At 37.2% G+C, this 18,191-nt stretch overlaps 1 protein-coding gene across 1 annotated transcript; it reads right to left on the minus strand.

The window, feature by feature from the left end:
* Positions 1–1,545: 1,545 nt before the first annotated feature.
* Positions 1,546–17,766, minus strand: LOC120771096. The gene is made up of 4 exons (XM_040098929.1): positions 16,512–17,766; positions 2,990–4,061; positions 2,654–2,921; positions 1,546–2,553 (listed from the first exon to the last, which is right to left on the minus strand). The coding sequence occupies exons 1-4, from the start codon at positions 16,597–16,599 to the stop codon at positions 2,278–2,280; spliced, it is 1,704 nt and encodes a 567-aa protein (XP_039954863.1). The 5' UTR covers positions 16,600–17,766; the 3' UTR covers positions 1,546–2,277.
* Between the last annotated feature and the right edge of the window lie 425 nt (positions 17,767–18,191).

Genomic DNA, 18,191 nt, shown 5'->3' on the forward strand with positions numbered 1-18,191 from the left:
AACATTTTTGGAGGTTTACAGGTTAGGTGCTGATGGCGCAGTTTTGGCGTTAATGAAGTTTGCAGTTAACATTTTGAACACAAAAATATATTAAAAAAACATATGGAAAATATATGTATATATTTGCATAATTGTTAATAATTATTTTTGTTTAACCATTTTCAAATTTAAAATTAATTTATAGGTTATGGTGAAAAATATGAAATTGCTTTCACAATCATCGGAATTCGGAAAAATACTAAACACTTATATTTTCTGAAATTTTTTAACAAAAAAAATTTAAAAATAAGTGTTTATATTTGAATTTGTAAATATGTTCATTTTTATGTTTTCAATCTTAAAGTTTACAAATATTATAAATTAAAAATAAATATTTATAAATAAAATAAATATGGATTTATTTAATTAAAATTTAACTAAAAATTAAAAAAAGTTTAATTGTATATTTAATTAAATTTATATTTTCAATTACAATAAACATCTATTTATTTTATTAATAGATATTTTTAAATATTTTTTTAATTACAATTTTCTATTTTTAGGCTTCTGTTGAAAAAACGATTCAATATAATTTTAATTACTTTTCTTTTTGATTATTATTTTTAAAGTATTAATTATAGTTCGAAAATGTTGAATAAGAAAGCAAATAATTTTAATTTAAAAAATACTTTTGTTGAAAAAGAAAGTTTTTTAATTAAGATAAAACAAAATTAACTAACAATGTTCATTTTTATATTTCAGTTGATATTACCATTTTTTAAATCTTAAAAGATTTTTTTAACTAAGAAAAAATAGTTTTTTATAAAAAATAAATTAAAATAAAATATAATATAAATTAAAAATATTTTTAATAAACAATAAGATATTTTTCTCACTAAAAATATTTTTATTTAAATATATTTTTATTAAAAATATTTTTTCTGAGTTAAAACATAATAAGATATTTTTAACTGAGAAAAATTGTTTTTAATAAAAAAGTATGTTTTTCATACTTAGAAAATATCTTAAGTAGAAAACAAAAATTTTAGTTAAAATAATAATAAAAATAAATTTGTAAAACAATAAAAATAAGGTGTTTAAAAAATTAATGAAAGTAACAAATAATGTTTTCTAAATATATGTATATTTATTTTATTTTACTTTATGTCATATTTCTAAATATTTTAATTTTTTTAACTATAATTTTCTGTTTATAAGCTTCTGCTGACTGCGCACTTTTATAAAAAAAACAAATATTTTTAGTTTAAAAAAATAATAAAATTAATTAACAATGTTCCCTTTTTCAATATTTTAGTTAACTTTACTATTTTTTTTATAACTCAAAATATTTGTTTTTCTAAGAAATAAACGTTTTTATTCAAAAAGTTTTTCTTTCATTAAAAAAAATGTTTTTAGTAAAAATATTTAATTAAAAAATTTTTATTTTTAATATTATATTTATTTTTTATTATATTTTAGCTAAAAATATTTTTTTAATAATTATTATTCAGGTGTTTATTTTTAATATTATATTTATGTTTTATTATATTTCAACTAAAAATATTTTTTTAATAATTAACTATAAGCTGATGTTGACTAAAATTAATACATCTATATTTAAGTGGGAAGATACAATTAAAATTGATAGTGAAGACAAGTTTTAGCTTAAGCTCAAATATTAAAATATGTAAATATAACGTTATTTTCCAGAACAAAATAAAAAGAAATGAGTTTCACCCAATTTAAAGAACATTAACCAAAATAACGGTTATTTTGGCAAACCTTCAACATTCACCATTCCAAAAATATTGACAGGCTCTACCATTTCCCTCCTTCAATCATCATTAACACCAAAACTGCGCTTTATTAGAACCTCTCCTTTATATAAAATGTATTTACAATATTGCAACAACAGCAAGTGGACCTCGTCAACAAAGCCCGCTCACCGTTGCAGCTCAAACACCTATTATGTTGCACATATAGTATTTTGAATAACCTGTTTATTTTATTGTGTTAATTGGCCTTGTGAAAGAGAGTGGTTTCCAGTTGAACGCTTCGAGAAGTGTGCATAAACCAACAAATTAATTGAAGTAATACTTTGCGCCACCATTTTTTGCATCTTATGGCACCACTCGTATTACCACACTGTTCCCTGTTTCTCCACTTCCGCCCGTTGTTTGCACGCTTAAGTAAATCACTCGCGAACTCACTTGCGTGAAACACTTTTCTATTTGACAACACAAACAACAAGCACCGCTACTGCGCCGAGCACCACCGTTCCGTCTGCACTTAGTTGGTTTACTTCTTGCTCTTCCTGCGCTTGCTATTCTCCTCGGAAGACGTGGACTCTGCTGAGGTAGCTTTGGGATTGGGTGCAGCACCAGCAATAACTTTGTGAGTGGGCTTCTTGCCGAGTTGTTGTGTAGGTGGTTGTTGTGGTGTGGCATGTGTCAGGTTATTGGTGATGATGGGTGTGGAAGTGGTGGTCGTGGTTGTGGTGGTGATGTTGGTCGATGGCGTAACTGGGGTTTCATCTATAAACAAAGGGTTCTTCACCTCCATCTCGCCCATTGGCTGTGTGTTTGAAGAGAAAAACAAAAAAAAACAAATATTTTACTGCACACTTCTTCGATATACTAATTTTTTAAACGCAATTTGATTTGTGAACACTCACCGGTGCGAGTCCGGGACATTCGTAGACTGTGTAATCGCCCTCCTCATTCTCCTCATCGTCGCTCTCCACATCGGACATGCCGCAACTGCCCTCTGCCGCCTGGCGGTTCTCCATGGCGATTATCTGTTGCTTCTGGTGCTGGTAGTGGTACATTTGTGCGCTTTGTGCCAATTTGCGATCGCCTGACGGTGAGATGTCCTTGTTGGGCCCGGTCACACCGTACGCCGGATATTCAACATCCGCTGCGGCTTTCGATTTGCGACGCAAACTGCAATGTAGGCAATACATACAATAAAAAAAGACTGCCGCAATCGCAAAATCATCGGGAGGACTTACGTGTACCAGGCTATGCCGAGTGCTATGAAACCCACAGTCACAGCGGCGCTTACGCCCGCAATCAAAGCCACCAAATACATGCCCATCTCGCCGTCGACGCCCAGATGTTGACGCACCACCAAATTGTCGCCACCACCGATGCCGTTACCGCCCAAAGCTGCAGCCACATCGTGTGTGTTGGCGAGGGACGCCGACTTGCCTTCCTTCTGCAGCTTATCAATGAGCGCATTGATGTGGTGTCGTGCATTACTGTCATCGCTGGCGTCCTGTGCAACTGGGAGCTTCATTGCCGCCACGACGCCGGCGCCCGCGACCGCAGCTGCCGCCGCAGCGTTTTGCGGCTTGATGCGATGGAAGGTGGTACTGCCGCTGTCGCTCAGTTTCGCACTATCAACAGGTGCTGGCGCCAGAACAGGCGTTTTGACGTCAGTGGGCGTGCCTGTCGAGACCTCAGTGTTAGTTGCGTTGGTGGCTGGCGCATTTGCAGCTGCAACAGCAGCTGCTTTTTCGCCAATATTCTGCGACTCGGCTGGTACAAATTCCTGATAGTCATCCAAGGCGCGCGAGTCCAACTCATCGCTGTTGCGCGCGCTTTCAACTTCGCCGCTATTCTGCTCGAAGAAACGTGGATCGGATGGACCCACGGCGAAGGGTATGCGTTCACGCAAATTCATCTCCATGGGTGTGTCATATTTATAGGTGAAGAAACCGTTCGGGTCCACGTATTGATTTCGATTGTTATTGTTGTTGTTTCTATACACATTATCTTGATTTTGAGTGACATCGTAGGCATTGTCATCGACTTCCGTCGATTCCATTTCAACCTCACCGCTATCCTCGTTGCTCTCCTCCGCATTCTCGGCGGCAAGCATCTGTAGGCGTTGATTCAAACGGTCGCGCCGCTCGTCGCGTTGTCGCTGCCGATTCATTTGCAAGTGGATGCGCTCCAACTGCTGTTCGAATGTTTGTTGTAGACGCCGCCGCGCATTCTCCTCCATAAGTTGGGCCAAATAATCGGATGACACATCAAACGGTTGTTGCAGAAATTGGCGTAACGGTTTGCGTCGAAGCCCTACAAGCGTAGAAATGTAGAAAGAAAAATTGCTTGCATTAAATAATCGGTCGGCGGAGGGCAAATGAAATAAAATAAGTACAGGAAGTGGTTATGCTAATGGAGCGCCAAAGTGAGGGTAGCAATTCTTGTTTGCTTTTGTGTTATTAAAATTTTTACTGAGGAAAATTTTTGTATTTATACCACGAATGTGTCGTGGAATTTAGATATTCAAAAATAAGAATCGGACTTTATTAAATTTATTTTGTGGATCTATCTCGAATCGGTGAAACGCATCCAAAGAAAGCTTAATCAAGTCATGATACACACGCAAGAATAGCTCGACTCACACAACCTCCAGCTCGCTTCGGTAATAAGTATGCAAATGACTACGGATATTCTTAGGACACAGAAAGCAGTAAACTACGCACGCATAAAACTGGACACCAGACTAACGTTCTGGGTTCAAATTCAGCACGCCGCAAAAAAGGCAGCGAAAATCACCTCGCAACTTAGCAGACACAGGGGGCCACAGACAAGGAAAGAGAAAGCTCTTAATGTCGATGAAAATCAGCGTTCTATTATAAGGAGCTCAGATCTGGGCAGTTGTGCTTAAGAAGAAAAAGCGGTGTAAGGTAACGTAAGTAACCATAGTGCACCGTACCGCAACTTTCAGAGTAGCATCAGCCTATCGAATAATGGCAAGTGATAGAGTCCGCAAGTTCGAAGAAGTCGACTTTTACACAACTCAGTTGTTATCCGGGCACGGATACTTCAAAAAGTACCCCCACAGAAAAGTCGAAGAGTCGTCATGCCTATACAACGACTCGACAGAGGATGACGCTGAACACACATTCTTTGAACATGTGCGATTACAACGAGAACATACCGCCGTAGAACACCTGGTTGGCCCAAAAAACGCGGACTTTTAATCAGTTTCATGCTAGAGAGTGAAGCAAACAGGCGATTTATACAGCATAAAGCGGAACCTGGACGCCGTCCTGATCCTGAAGTAATGCAAATGTGGTTCCAGACTGGGTGACGGTTTCTTAGAGGGGTGTTTTGATGATGTGGAAGGCATTTTCCACCCCCTCATGAAAAAAAAGAGCACAATACAAACCGATCTGAAAATCAGGTCCTTATTATTTGGCACGATATCTTCACAAAAATTTACTTGGATTATTGTCCAAGACAACGGTATAATCTTCGAAGAAACTGTTCAGATCGGACCACTAAAGCTTATAAATAGTTGTCATACAAACGTTACTTGTTTTATATGCAGAAAACACAAATCACACTTGACTTTTATACCCTGAACAGGGTATATTAATGTTGTCAGGAAGTTTGTAACAGCCACAAGGAAGCGTCGGAGACCCTATAGAGTATATATATAAATGCTCAGTATATTGAGCTAAGTCGATTTAGCCATGTCTGTCTGTCTGTCCGTCCGTCTGTCCGTCTGTCTGTATATATACGAACTAGTCCCTCAGTTTTTAAGATATCGTTTCGAAATTTTGCAAACGTTATTTTCTCTTCAAGAAGCTGCTCATTTGTCGGAACTGCACATATCGGACCACTATAACATATAGCTGCCGTACAAACTGAACGATCGGAATCAAGTTCATGCTTGGAAAGCTTTCACATTTGACAAAGTATCTTCAGTATCTCCGAAGAAATTGTTCAGATCGGCTTACTATAGCATATATCTAGCTGCCATACAAACTGAACGAACGGAATCAAGGGTTGTACGGAAAACTTTTGCATTTGATAAGATATATTCAAGAAATTTGGTATAGATTATTTTCTAAGACAACAATGTAATCTCCGAAGAAATTGTTTAGATCGGCTTACCATAGCATACAGCTGCCATACAAACCGAACGAACGGAATCAAGGGCTTGTACGGAAAACTTTCGCATTTGACGTTGTATCTTCACGAAATTTGATATGGATTCCTGCTTAAGGTAATAATATAATCTCCGAAAAAATTGTTCAGATCGGATTACTATAGCACATAGCTTAAATATAAACTGAACATATAGTTACTAAAAGAAATGCACCTGTGCAGCCGCAGTTAACGTTTTTTCTTGTTTTTTATGCTAGTGTTACTAATGTTCAATTTATCTTGAGCCACTTAGTATTGCAAAATATGTATAAATTAAGAAATCACAAATTTTAAATTTATAAGAATAATTTCCACAATTTAAGTATAAAATTAGCTCAATATATTTTACTGTAAGCATAGTTTCAGGCGCGCTGCGTGAACATCTGACAGTACTAAAGATTAAACAGTTAGCGGATTATCGCCATATAAAACTTAAGTACTCCGAAAAATTCGCATAAAATGTCAGTGATTTGTGTGACTTGGAATGGAAAAAATTTGAAGAGCTTCAGGCCGTTTGATGTTCGCGCATATACACATAAACAAACAACAAACATGTGTGGTTTTGCATTCACATAGTATATGTACATACACACGCTTAGCACAGCAAATTAGTGCCGTTTTGGTAAACACACACACACAGGCATGTATATACCAGTATGTCGGCCGCCTACACATAATGTCTAATAACTGTAAACACTTTAGTTATGCCAACATCAACAACCGCGTAGGCGTTTTCATGAGTTCTCAAATTTTATACATGCATCTATCTATGTGTGTGTATGTATTCGTGTGGTAATATATATTTTATAAGATATTAGACAAGCTGATATACGCTTTCAGACAAAGTTTTCTTTCAACGCCCACTTGAAATTTCATGCAACCTTTTGCTTGAAGATTTTTATAACGAATTACCTTTTGAGATTTTTTCGTATTTCCAAAGAAAAGTAATATAGGTGCAGAGTATGGAAAACGCAAGAATAATAACCAATGAAGCATGCTTAAATTCAATTCTAGCAGGATCTGCAAGCAACTGGCTTTAAGCCACCCACTATTCGAGCGAAAATTTACTAATTTTATACACGAAAGGCTTTAAGTTATTAATTAAGACAAAAATTATTGCAAAATTTGTTCAAAGTCCTTGAAAAAAATATAAATATAACGTTGTGTAATTATTTTTAAAATATGTAAATAATTTTTTGGAAATAATTATTTTATTGGAATTAGTGAAAACTGTTGCCGCAGTAATTACAATAATAACTATTAATTTTGACACAGTGGTACTTTTAATTGGACGTAATTGAATAATTGCTTTGTAAATAGTTAGCTGGGGAAGCGTGTTACTGTTAAAGCTTTGAGGACTTATCACTTTGCTTGGACACATACACGCACAAGTGCGTAGAACTACGTATACTACATAAACTTTAAACTTTTCGACCTAATATATTGCTGAAAATAATTCTATATGAATCCCAAAAAGCATCGACCGCTTTCACTGGGAATCCTACTAACTTAGTTATACCCTGAATATCCAGAAGGAAGTATCGGAAAACCTATAAAAAAACATATACATATGTATATAATCAGACCGCACTTTTTTAACAAAGAAGCTGTTCTTTTGTCGGAATCGATATCGGAACACTATAGAATATAGCTGCCATCAAAGAGATCATTCGGAAAACTTTTTTATTTGATAAAATTATTTATTTGATTTCTTCACGAAATTTGGCATGGATTATTGTCCATAAAATCGATATAACTTCCGAAGAAATTATTCAGATTGGACTCCTATAGCATATAACTGTCATACAAACTGACCAAGCAAAATAAAATTCTTGTGTGAAATATTTTGTATTTTTCAACCCAAGATAAAATTTTCTCCTGTTTTTTTAAGAAAGAGGCCTCAAGGCAATCAGTATATGAACGCTTTTTATACAAATATATTTCTTTGAAATATCATATATATTTCTGTTGATGGATCGACTGTTCGGTAGAAGAAGGCATGATCTTTTCTGTACGTTTAAGCTCTTACTAAGGAGTCACGTATGCTAAATTTTGTTTGGAAATGTTTTCGGAAGCTTCAGTAGTTCACTGTAAAGCCAATTTTAACTATCTGATCAAATCGAATAGTCGAATAGATTTGTTTATTTGAAGATTATATCTTTCAAATTTTGGCTGCGGCTACGTCGCAGATGATCCATCCGTTGAGTACAATTTTCGATGACTCGTTTGAGCATTTCAGCTGATAACCGGCAATGTCACGCGTGATGTTTTGCTCCAAGGCGAAACGAAGTGGAATTGTCCACATACTTGTAGACTTTAGAATTTACACATCCCCACAAGAAAAAGTCTAACGGTGTATCACACGATCTTGGTGGCTCATAACGGCCCATAACGTGAAATTATTTGCTCACCGAAGTGTTCTCTCAATAAATACATTGTTTGGTGCGATATGTGGGAAGTGGCTCCGTCTTTTTGAAACCAAATGTCGCCGAGATCTCGAGCTTCAATTTCAGGCACAAATAGTCAGTTATAACGTTCGCCACTGACGGTTACGTTCTCGCCGGCATCACTTTTGAAGAAATATAGACCGATGATTCCATCGGCCCACAAACCACACTAAACCGTTGTTTTTTCTGGATGAAATGGGAGCTCTTGAATCTCTTCAGGTTGCTCTTCGTCCTAAACGCGGCAATTTTGCTTGTGTACATACCCATTGGGCCAGAAATGGGCCTCATCGGTGAAAAAAATTTGGCTCAAAAACGTCGGATCTTCTTAGAACATTTCAAGAGCCCATAGAGCAAAGCGATGTCGCTTTGGAAAGTCGAGCGACTTCAGTTCTTACACAAGTTGTATTGTGTACGTATTCAATTTAAGATCTCGGCATAAAATGGGCCAGGTCGTTCCATACGTCAGTCCGAGCTGCTACGAACTGCCCGGACTTCTTGTGCACTCTCATCTACGGCTACTGTATTTTCTTCACTGCGTGCTGGACGTGGTATATTCGGTCGAATATTTTCCAATAGTGAATGTTGGGTCTCACGATGGAAGATGGTATTGCGCATTGTACGCTAAGTAGGCCAATTATGCCGACCGTAAGTTGAGCGGAGCCCATGAATTTCGAGAGAACGCGAATTTTTGTAATAAAGTTGAACGATTTGTAAATGCTTTTCAGGCGTAAGTCTCTCCATGATGAAATGCCAAACAATACTGGACAAAAATAACTTGACAGCTTGACACGACCCACCGTCAAAAAAAGGCTTTTAGAAAAATACCTCTACTTGGATAACCCGTTAAAATAATAGATCCAAAGATTATTTTATTAAAATTTACTGTACAAAGTTCTCTTAATTTAAACCAGCGAAAAGCTGGTCTATTTCAAGGCAAAAATCGATAGTATTTTTTAAAACTACCAAGTGGTCCAACTAACAATAGTTTTTCAAAAATCTTTCAAAAATATTTCTGACAGCAGGAAGCATTTAATTTCCACAGCGTTGTAATAAAATATCATTTCTGTCGATAATTGAGCTCGTAGCCCCACCCCAAACACGCTCCAATTATTCCAAACTTATCATTATTTTATTTGAATATTTTGGAAAAAGTTACGAAACCAACAAAATTTCCCAACATATGCTTAATGGAGCTAATTAAAATTCCAAAAAGTTTCACACCACGATCAACCGGAGTAATTAACGTATTTGGGGCATGGAAATTACCGCTGTGTGGCACATACGGTGTTATTGCTATCAGCATGGAAGTACTGTCAAGTGTAAATAAAAACAACAAGAACAGCAAAAACAAAAATAGAAATAACATAGTTGAAACTTAAGCCAAATGAGCCACTCAAGTGAATACAGTGCAAATATAATTGAAAATAGAAGTGGCCACTGAACGACTAACGCCCCAAGGAGTAACAAGAACACGAACCAACCAGCGCTGCCTGAAAAGTCGTTGAAAGCCACCAACAAAGAGCGTATAATCTAAGTTTAAAAATAACCCGAACTTTATGTATGCAACGAATAAACCAACACATGCATATATGCACACCAACTACAACACCCCGCACCACGCGCATCACCGCAATCCCACAGGCGCCATAGCAAGCTTCATGGAGCGAACGGTTGCTAGCTGAGCTGTGTTGCATTGAGGCGCTGATAGTTTCTAATTTAGTTAGCCACCGAGTGTGAGAGTGTGAGTGTGTATGTAGATGTGTGGGGATAAGGGAGACCGGATTTAAAGGCAAGTGTGCTAGATAAAGAATAACTGCTTCATGCACCCGCTGCGTTAAACGGTTAAGACAAGGCTAACACCCGCAAAACAACACATATTCACACGCATACAAAGGTGTGGATGTGTGTACGTAATATTACGCACGAATTGAATTCACCCACCCAAGGAGGTCTGAGGCGCCTTCAGCCGAGCAAGGCCCATTGAAGGTGTTTCTAGGTTCGCTGGTCGGTTTGATATAGTTGTTGTTATCTTTGCTTGTTTTTTTTTTTTTGTTTTTGCGGGTTGTTGATTTCGTTACAATTTCTTCCTCTCGTTTTTTTAGTTGTTTATTTGTTGGTCTCATTAATGCGGTGATTGTGGTGGAGCCCACACCACTCGCCTTCGCTTCTTGACTCACTAATCTTGGTAGTGGTAAGCTTTTTTTGTTGTTGTTGTTGCCTACTTTGGCTTTCACTTCACCGACAACTGTTGTGTTCGGCATGTTCGGCTACTCAGCGCAGCCGATAGTGACAAAGTTCGCTCGTTTGATTGTTGCTTTTTGTTGGTAAATCGGCAAGTTGGCCAAGACAGCGGTGTGGCGGCGACAGGAGTTGGGCGTTGTTAGGAGTGTTGGTGTTGGCTTGCTGCGCGAATATATCGCATTTGTGGGGATATTCATTGGTGGAGTGATGGCGGTGGTTTGGCTCTAGTTTGTGTGTGTTTTTTGTTTTTATGTGGAGCTGGTATCCGCTTTCGGCAATGACGTCGGCGAGAATAAGATATCTAGGTACATATGTACACTGATTATATATATACATACATATCAAATAATCATATATATTATATGCATATATCTCTAAAATATGGCACTTATGTGCGCGTGCTTGTTTGCTCGCGCGTGTTTGTGAATGTAACTATACTATGTATGCATGCGCGCGCCTGATTTTCCACACTTTAGTATAGGAAAACAAATTTTGTATACCGAAAATTGCAGCCCAGCTGGTAAAATGGGTGTTATTTAGCTGGAAAATATTTAGCATAGAATTTTATTAAGCTTAAAATTTTAAGTCGATAGAAGTAATATTCTTAGAGTTATCGTCTTATTAGTCTCCTGGTCTTTAATGCTCTAACTTTAACAGCTGAGGGCGGTCGGGATAGAAGTGCAGCTTTAAACGCGTTTTTCTCAAAACTACTTTTTCAAAGTCCGTGTTCACAGTCATTTCAAAACTACTTGATCGATTAATTTCAAACTTTGAACACCCACAAAATGGCGGATTTATTTTTATTTTCGGATAATTTTCAGCCGAGTTATGGTGAACACCGCAAAGTCTTTTTTCTCAAGTCGTTATGGGAGAAGCTCTGTTACCGGCTTATGCTTCAATATTTCTACACGAAAAAATTACCCTAGATTATCAAAAGTGTGCTCTATATTGTACAAAAGGTCCGAATAAAATTACTCAAGCCAGATTTGAGAAATAAATTCACAAAAAAAGTATTTTTTTACATTGAACACCCTACACCTCCCTTATATTACATAGTATTGCTTACAAGTTTTCCTTTCACAAATTTTGCTTTCATTTCTGAGATCGCTAGTTTTGCCGACCCAATTAAGTGAAACTAACAGTACTTCATACTTGTGAGCTTTTTATAGGTTATTAAAGCCAATAAATATATACAAGGTGCGTTCCAAAGTAAACAGGACTTTTTGAATCTAGCGCCCCCTGGTGACGCCATCTATATGCCGACTGCGTTAGAATCTGCTATCTTTAACGATTGTCCAGTGAGAATTTCATGATATTTCATAGATTGGAAGTGAAGTTATTGCGTTTTAAGTGTCAGTATGTTTGTGTTATCGGTGCGAAAATGAGCTTCGAACAAAGAGCCAAAATTAAATTTTGTTTTAAAATTGGTAAAACGTTTCAATTGATGAAACAAGTTTATGACGACGATTGCCTATCCCGTAGCAGAGTTTACGAGTGGTTTCAACGTTTTCAAAGTGGTCGTGAGGACATAAAAGACGATCTCACATGTGGGCCAACCAAAATCCGTGATCACCGGTAATTCCATCGAAACTGTGTGTGAATTCATAAAAACACATCGTGTGTGCACGGTTTGTTCCGCACAAATTGACTGACGACCAAAAATTGTTCAGAATCCAACATTCGAAGCACGAGTATTTGACCAAAAATCACATTTTAACCATTAACAACACCCCGTATTCACCTGATATGGCACCGTGCGACTTCTTCCTTTTTGGAAAAATGCATTTGCTCATGAAAGGAAAGCGTTATGCAGACGTGGAGGCCAACGGCATACTGGCGGCAATACCGGCCAACGAGCTAAAACACTCTTTCGACATGCTTTTGGACCGTGCAAAAAGCTGTATTGAAGCAGAAAGACTTTGAATAAAATAAATTGATTTTGGCGAAAAAATTTTGTTTTAAGTTCTGTTTACTTTGGGACGCACCTCGTATCGTATGCCAGCATATCACTTGGTTGGCCATGTGTTCTATTCCCAAACAGGTTTGCAAATAATGCATTAAAAATAATTGAATTGACATTTTAATATTTTTTTGTTTGCCCGAAAATTTCAATTGAATATAATTCTCACATTTTTAAGCCCTAATGCCGTATTAAAAAATTAAAAATAATTTTTAATCCCAAATTCCGTATTTAAAAAAATTAATCACAAATTTATAATTAAGAATTAAAAAAGTAAACAACTTTACTAAAACTTAATAATTTTCCCGCTCACGTGCTCTAGCATTTTCAACTAGAACGCACACAGAGTCATTATATTGGTTTATATTTCATTATATTTTTATATTTTTTATTTTCATTATAATTTTATTTTTATTTCTGACTTCTAGGTATATTATTCAAATTAAAGGAAAAACTACCAAGGCCTTATTATTTGCTGATAAAGTCATTCTTGCACAATCGGACGTTCTACGTTAGATGCCGTGAACTTAAGTTGGATTTGAGACCTGTTCTTGTTGACGTGCCCCAAGGCTGTGTACTCGCCCCTGTGCTCTATATGTTTTTTTTAGTACATCAGACCTTCCAGAGATCAACTCTGACTATTTGAGGATTACAATAGATAAGAGACGCTCTTGGAAAGATCACGTAAAAATAAAAAGAATTCAGCTAAGACTAAAGTTGGCGCAGCTATACTGGCTCCTTAAACCAACATCGAGCCTCAGTCTGAAGAATAAGTTGCTAATTTATAAGTTAATACTTAGGCCGATCTGGACGAATGGCATTCAAATCTGGAGTTGTGCAGCGAATTCAAATTACAAATTTAATTTATTTAATTCAAGCTTTTCAAAATAAAGTTCTGCGCACCATAGTGGGGGCTCCTTTCTATGTGATTCACCGGGAGCTCAAATTGCTTACTGTAAAGGAACCTCTTCCGTTTGAAACATCATGAAAGTATATGAACTGCTGGACAATAGTTTACAATGTAGAAGATTGAAAAGATACCACTCGCTGGACCTCCCCTTTCGATTCAATTAATGTATAAAATTTAATGTAATTTATTTATTTTTTTATTTATTTAGTGCCCTGCTAACATAATGCATCTTCATTGTGTTTTCATGAAATTTAGATATTTTTTTTATAAACATATTCTAAATATAATGAAATTTACAAAAAATATATACATATATACTTCATCGTTCGATATCTTCTTCGATTTTTAAAGAATACTCTCTAAAAATTTCGGGTAAATCGGTTTAGTAGAATCTGATAAATCGTGTGTATCGTTTTGAAAAAGACGCTTTCGAGAAAAACTAATTTAAAAATTTGGTTCCGACTGAACCAGTTTGGATGCCTGATCTGCTAAATTCCTATATCTCCGAAAATAATTTGAATTTTGAAAAATACTCTATTCTTGAAAAATATCCTTGGATAGTTACAAAAAATCTAAATTTTTTTTTTTCTCCCCTTAAGTGCAAATAACTTCTTGGCTGTTAGGAAAGCGAAAACCTAAATCTTATAAAGCGCTGACTTCGACGTAAAAACTTTTTCGTATTTTGTAAGTATTTGCTCTTGTCTTAAAAGTTTTTTTTATCAGATTTCGTATATGACTTCTTATTTCCAGATCATTGAGGCTTTAAGTGGAAATCGTTGAAGATTGAATGTTTTGTTGAAATGTATGTATATGTATGTATATAAGAGAATCGTCGAAACACGTCGCAAACTCTTTAGCTTTTTAATATCATCTATACTTGTAAAACGACAGTCATTTAGGGTTCGCTTTATTTTCGCAAATAGGAAAAAGTCATACGAAGGCATGAAAATGTGAGCTTTTAACTAACGAAAATCGCTATGCCCATAATGACACGTCTAAGCTTAGCAGCTCCTACAGACTAAGTAAGCAATGAGCACAGCTGATAATTCCCGATATTTTTAGAAAACTCCTCGTAGATTGAATATTTGACTTCAGAGGTGTTACCTTGTCTCTAATTAAAAAAAAACTATTTATGCATACAAATCTCTCTTTTATTAAACAAATGTTGATATTTTCGAGTTGGCAAAAGCGTAACTTTCATTTTAATTTTCGAGATATTTTCAAATTTCCTCAGCTCTGCATAGGAAATGACCGAAACAGCACTGCATTGCAACTGCTCCGCACAAATATACGCTTCAACTACAAACATATGTCAGCCAGTCTAACAGAACTGCGCAATTTATAGGCGAGTTGTGTATTTTAAAATTACATCAAAAGCTAAGAATTCTATTTTTATGCACATAATTGAGCTACGGCGACCGAAATATAACCTGCATTGCTGCCCAACCCAACTAATTACACGTAACTCCACCAACAACTGCACGCAAGCAGGCAGGTGAATGGGCAGAAAGCTTGCGACAGCTGGCATCCCCATACCAAGGAAACTCGCATTGCAATCGGAAATGACAGCGAAGCCACGAAAAAAGGATATCAAGAGCAACAAAAACAACAACAGCAAGGAGCGTGCTAAAGTTCAGCGCCGATGTTTGTTTGTCGGATAACGGTGTTACGTATGCATGTAGTCGTTGCGCTGCTGGTAAGGTAAGATCTATATTTGGAATTCCATTCGTAGAAAACTGGTGCTTGGAGCAGAGTGGGCAGGCGGCAAGAATAGCGGTGCTCGAGGGTGTTGGCCATAAACACGAACGCGTTGCTGACGCGTTTCGGCGCTATGTGTATGTGTTTATGTATATGTATGTATATGCGTTATATGTAAGTAGTATTCATGTATATATGTATGTATGTATGTTTGATTTATATATGTATGTACATATATACATATAGTTAGCTTGTAGTGAGCGCACACGAAACTCAATGAAGTGCCGAGTTTTGTTGCTTTTTTTGTTTTTGTTTTTCGCTTACAATAATAACAATTACACGTATTTATATATATACATACATACATATGTATCCATTAATGATAATTGTTGCTATTGTTTTGTTCGGCCAGCCTGCTGTGCGCCTACTCCCCCTCAACCTCCTCCTCTTGCATACTACGACACTTCCTATTTATACGCCTAATCCGCGTTTCTTAGTTTCCAACAACAACAAACTAGACTTTATACGGGATTAGGATTTGGGTAGACATGTGGATATTGTGTGTCAGTGAGTGTGTGTGTGTATATGTGTGCTTTCCGATATCTTTTCGATACGCGAAGTGTTCAATTGATTGCTATTGCGTGTTGAATTCAACACTCCGGCCTAACGAAGTTGCACTAACACATACATATACATATGAGAACATACACAAACATACATACATATATATACAAACAAACATGCACACATATATACATATTTATTCACTTTGCCTCGAGTTACTGTATATGGCAAGGTGTCTACTCTATTTGCTTTTGGCTGATTTTCAAGAATATATAACTACTTATACATATAAAATTGTTTGCGAAATGGCATTCGGCACGCAAATGGCATGGAAATGTTTAAAAATAGCCAAAGGCAATCGTGCGAATGGCCCAAGGAGCGCTGTGGCTCCCTGTCTGTCCTGCTCCTTGCCAGTACGCACACATACATATATACACGCACACGTATTAAAATATAACAATGGCCAGTTTCAATTGCTTGTTCTGCTTGGTTAAGCGCTGTCCTCGTGCTTATAAATAACTACTAATTTGAATTCGATTTCTAAATTTAAACATTTCGAATGTCCTTTCTTGCTTTTCGCTTTTCGCTCTTCGCGGTTGCTGTCCCACGCGCGCCTCCTTTTCAGTAGGCGCGCGTGTGTTCAGCAGCAAGTTTGTAATTGCGTACATATTATTATTGTTGTTGTTATTGTTATAAAAGCCGTTACCGTTACTGTTACTTGTGTGTGATTGCAGTTGCGTGGTGTGCTATTTTTAGCCGATACGTACCTGGGTAAACGGACATCTCGCAGTGACCCAAAATGTTGAGCAGCACTGCAGCGAGCAGCGCCAACGCGATTGCACCGCACTTGGCCATTATAAACGTCGTCGCTGGAGCACGGCGTCGTACGCTGCCACTTGCTTACGCACGCACCTCTCACGAGCTGGGGGTACAGGGGGCACACTTGCACGGCACGAGCTGTGCAAATTCGTAAAGCAGTTCAGCGGCTTCAATGCAATTTTGCGTGTTCGTTGGCGAATTGCAATCAAACTTTGGTTTTTTCGCTTTTCGCTGCTGCCATATGGTGCGCTTTGTGGCACTAAGCTGCCGGTGCGTGTGTGTGTGCGGGGCCGTTTGGCGTTTGCCCTTTTAATGTAATGCGCACACAAACGCGCTTACTGTTATTGTAGTTGGTGTTGTTGCTGCTGTTGTTGTGCTGGTGTGCCGCGCGCCCGCTGCACGCTCGTCGAACGTTTGACTATCGATTTTCGTACGCGCGTAGGCAGTTGGCAATCTTTCGTATGTAACCAACAGATTTTCGCTTTTTCTTGCGTTTTTTTGCACTTGCGTCTCACAAGCTGCCACTCAAATTGACTCTACACTTAATTACACTTGCGGTTCGGTGCAAATTTTCATTTGCAAATTGTCGAATTTTCACTTTAATTTCCTCTTTTCTGTTTTATGTGTAGGCGTTTTTGCTCGGTGTATGTTCAGCAGTAGCCTTTGAGTTTCTTTCATTTAAATTTCAAGTTTAGTTTTCCGTTTCGTTTTCGTTCGTTTTGGTAGCAACGAAGTGTCCCGTTGTACTGAATTGGCGTTCGCCAACGTCCCACGGTTGGAGCTTGAACGTAATGCCACGTTCGTTTTTTCACAAACGGCGTCGTGGTTGCGTCGTTTGCCGTTCGGCATTCGATTGAAACTTGTAGCTTGCGAGCTGTGACGCAAAATGTCAATGGTGTCGTCGTCGCATATGCTTCACAATGTTTCAACGCCTCCGTAGGGCGGTGGTGAGAGCGTACGTTGGGTATATGTAGTGTGCCAAGCTGCCGCTGTTTTGTTGCTCCTGCTTCAACAGCTCCAGCTCGGACTCCTGCCGCTGACGGCAACGGATACTAAGTAGCTAAATTGCAGAGAAAAAACAACGAAGCTTTCGGAGACAAAGGATACAGTAGCCGGTTGGTTGGTTGGTTGGCTGGCGCGCTGGTGGTTTAATGCAGTAGCGCAAATGTGTTGGCTGAGTGGCGGTACAGTGTCTGGAAGCAGGAAAAATAACAAAGAAACTTTAGCAAAATTTTTTATATATAAGAAACTTAAGTATATGTATAAACTTTGCCATTTCTTCCGTCCGTCAAATTTTAATTTTTATTGGTGGGTACTCTTCTGTATACTGTTCATGTAAATACTGATTTTGTAAAATGTAGCATATTTTTAGGGGTTATGAAACTGATTATCTTATTCTTACTTTATTTTCGAACTTAATTAGAAATCAATGCGGTTAAGGGGATATACAGTGTGCGACAAAACTAAAGCACGGAATCTGCCTTGTCGGTATTTAACCGAATAAAATCATAAAGTAGGCATTACGTGATGTTTTATTGATTTGTATTATTAGTTCATGTATTCTTCTTTTAAAATTAGTAAAAATTAAACAAATTAACTTACTAAAATATTATATAAAATTAAATATA

This window comes from Bactrocera tryoni, chromosome 3, assembly GCF_016617805.1.
Source record: "Bactrocera tryoni isolate S06 chromosome 3, CSIRO_BtryS06_freeze2, whole genome shotgun sequence".
Taxonomy (NCBI): domain Eukaryota; kingdom Metazoa; phylum Arthropoda; class Insecta; order Diptera; family Tephritidae; genus Bactrocera; species Bactrocera tryoni.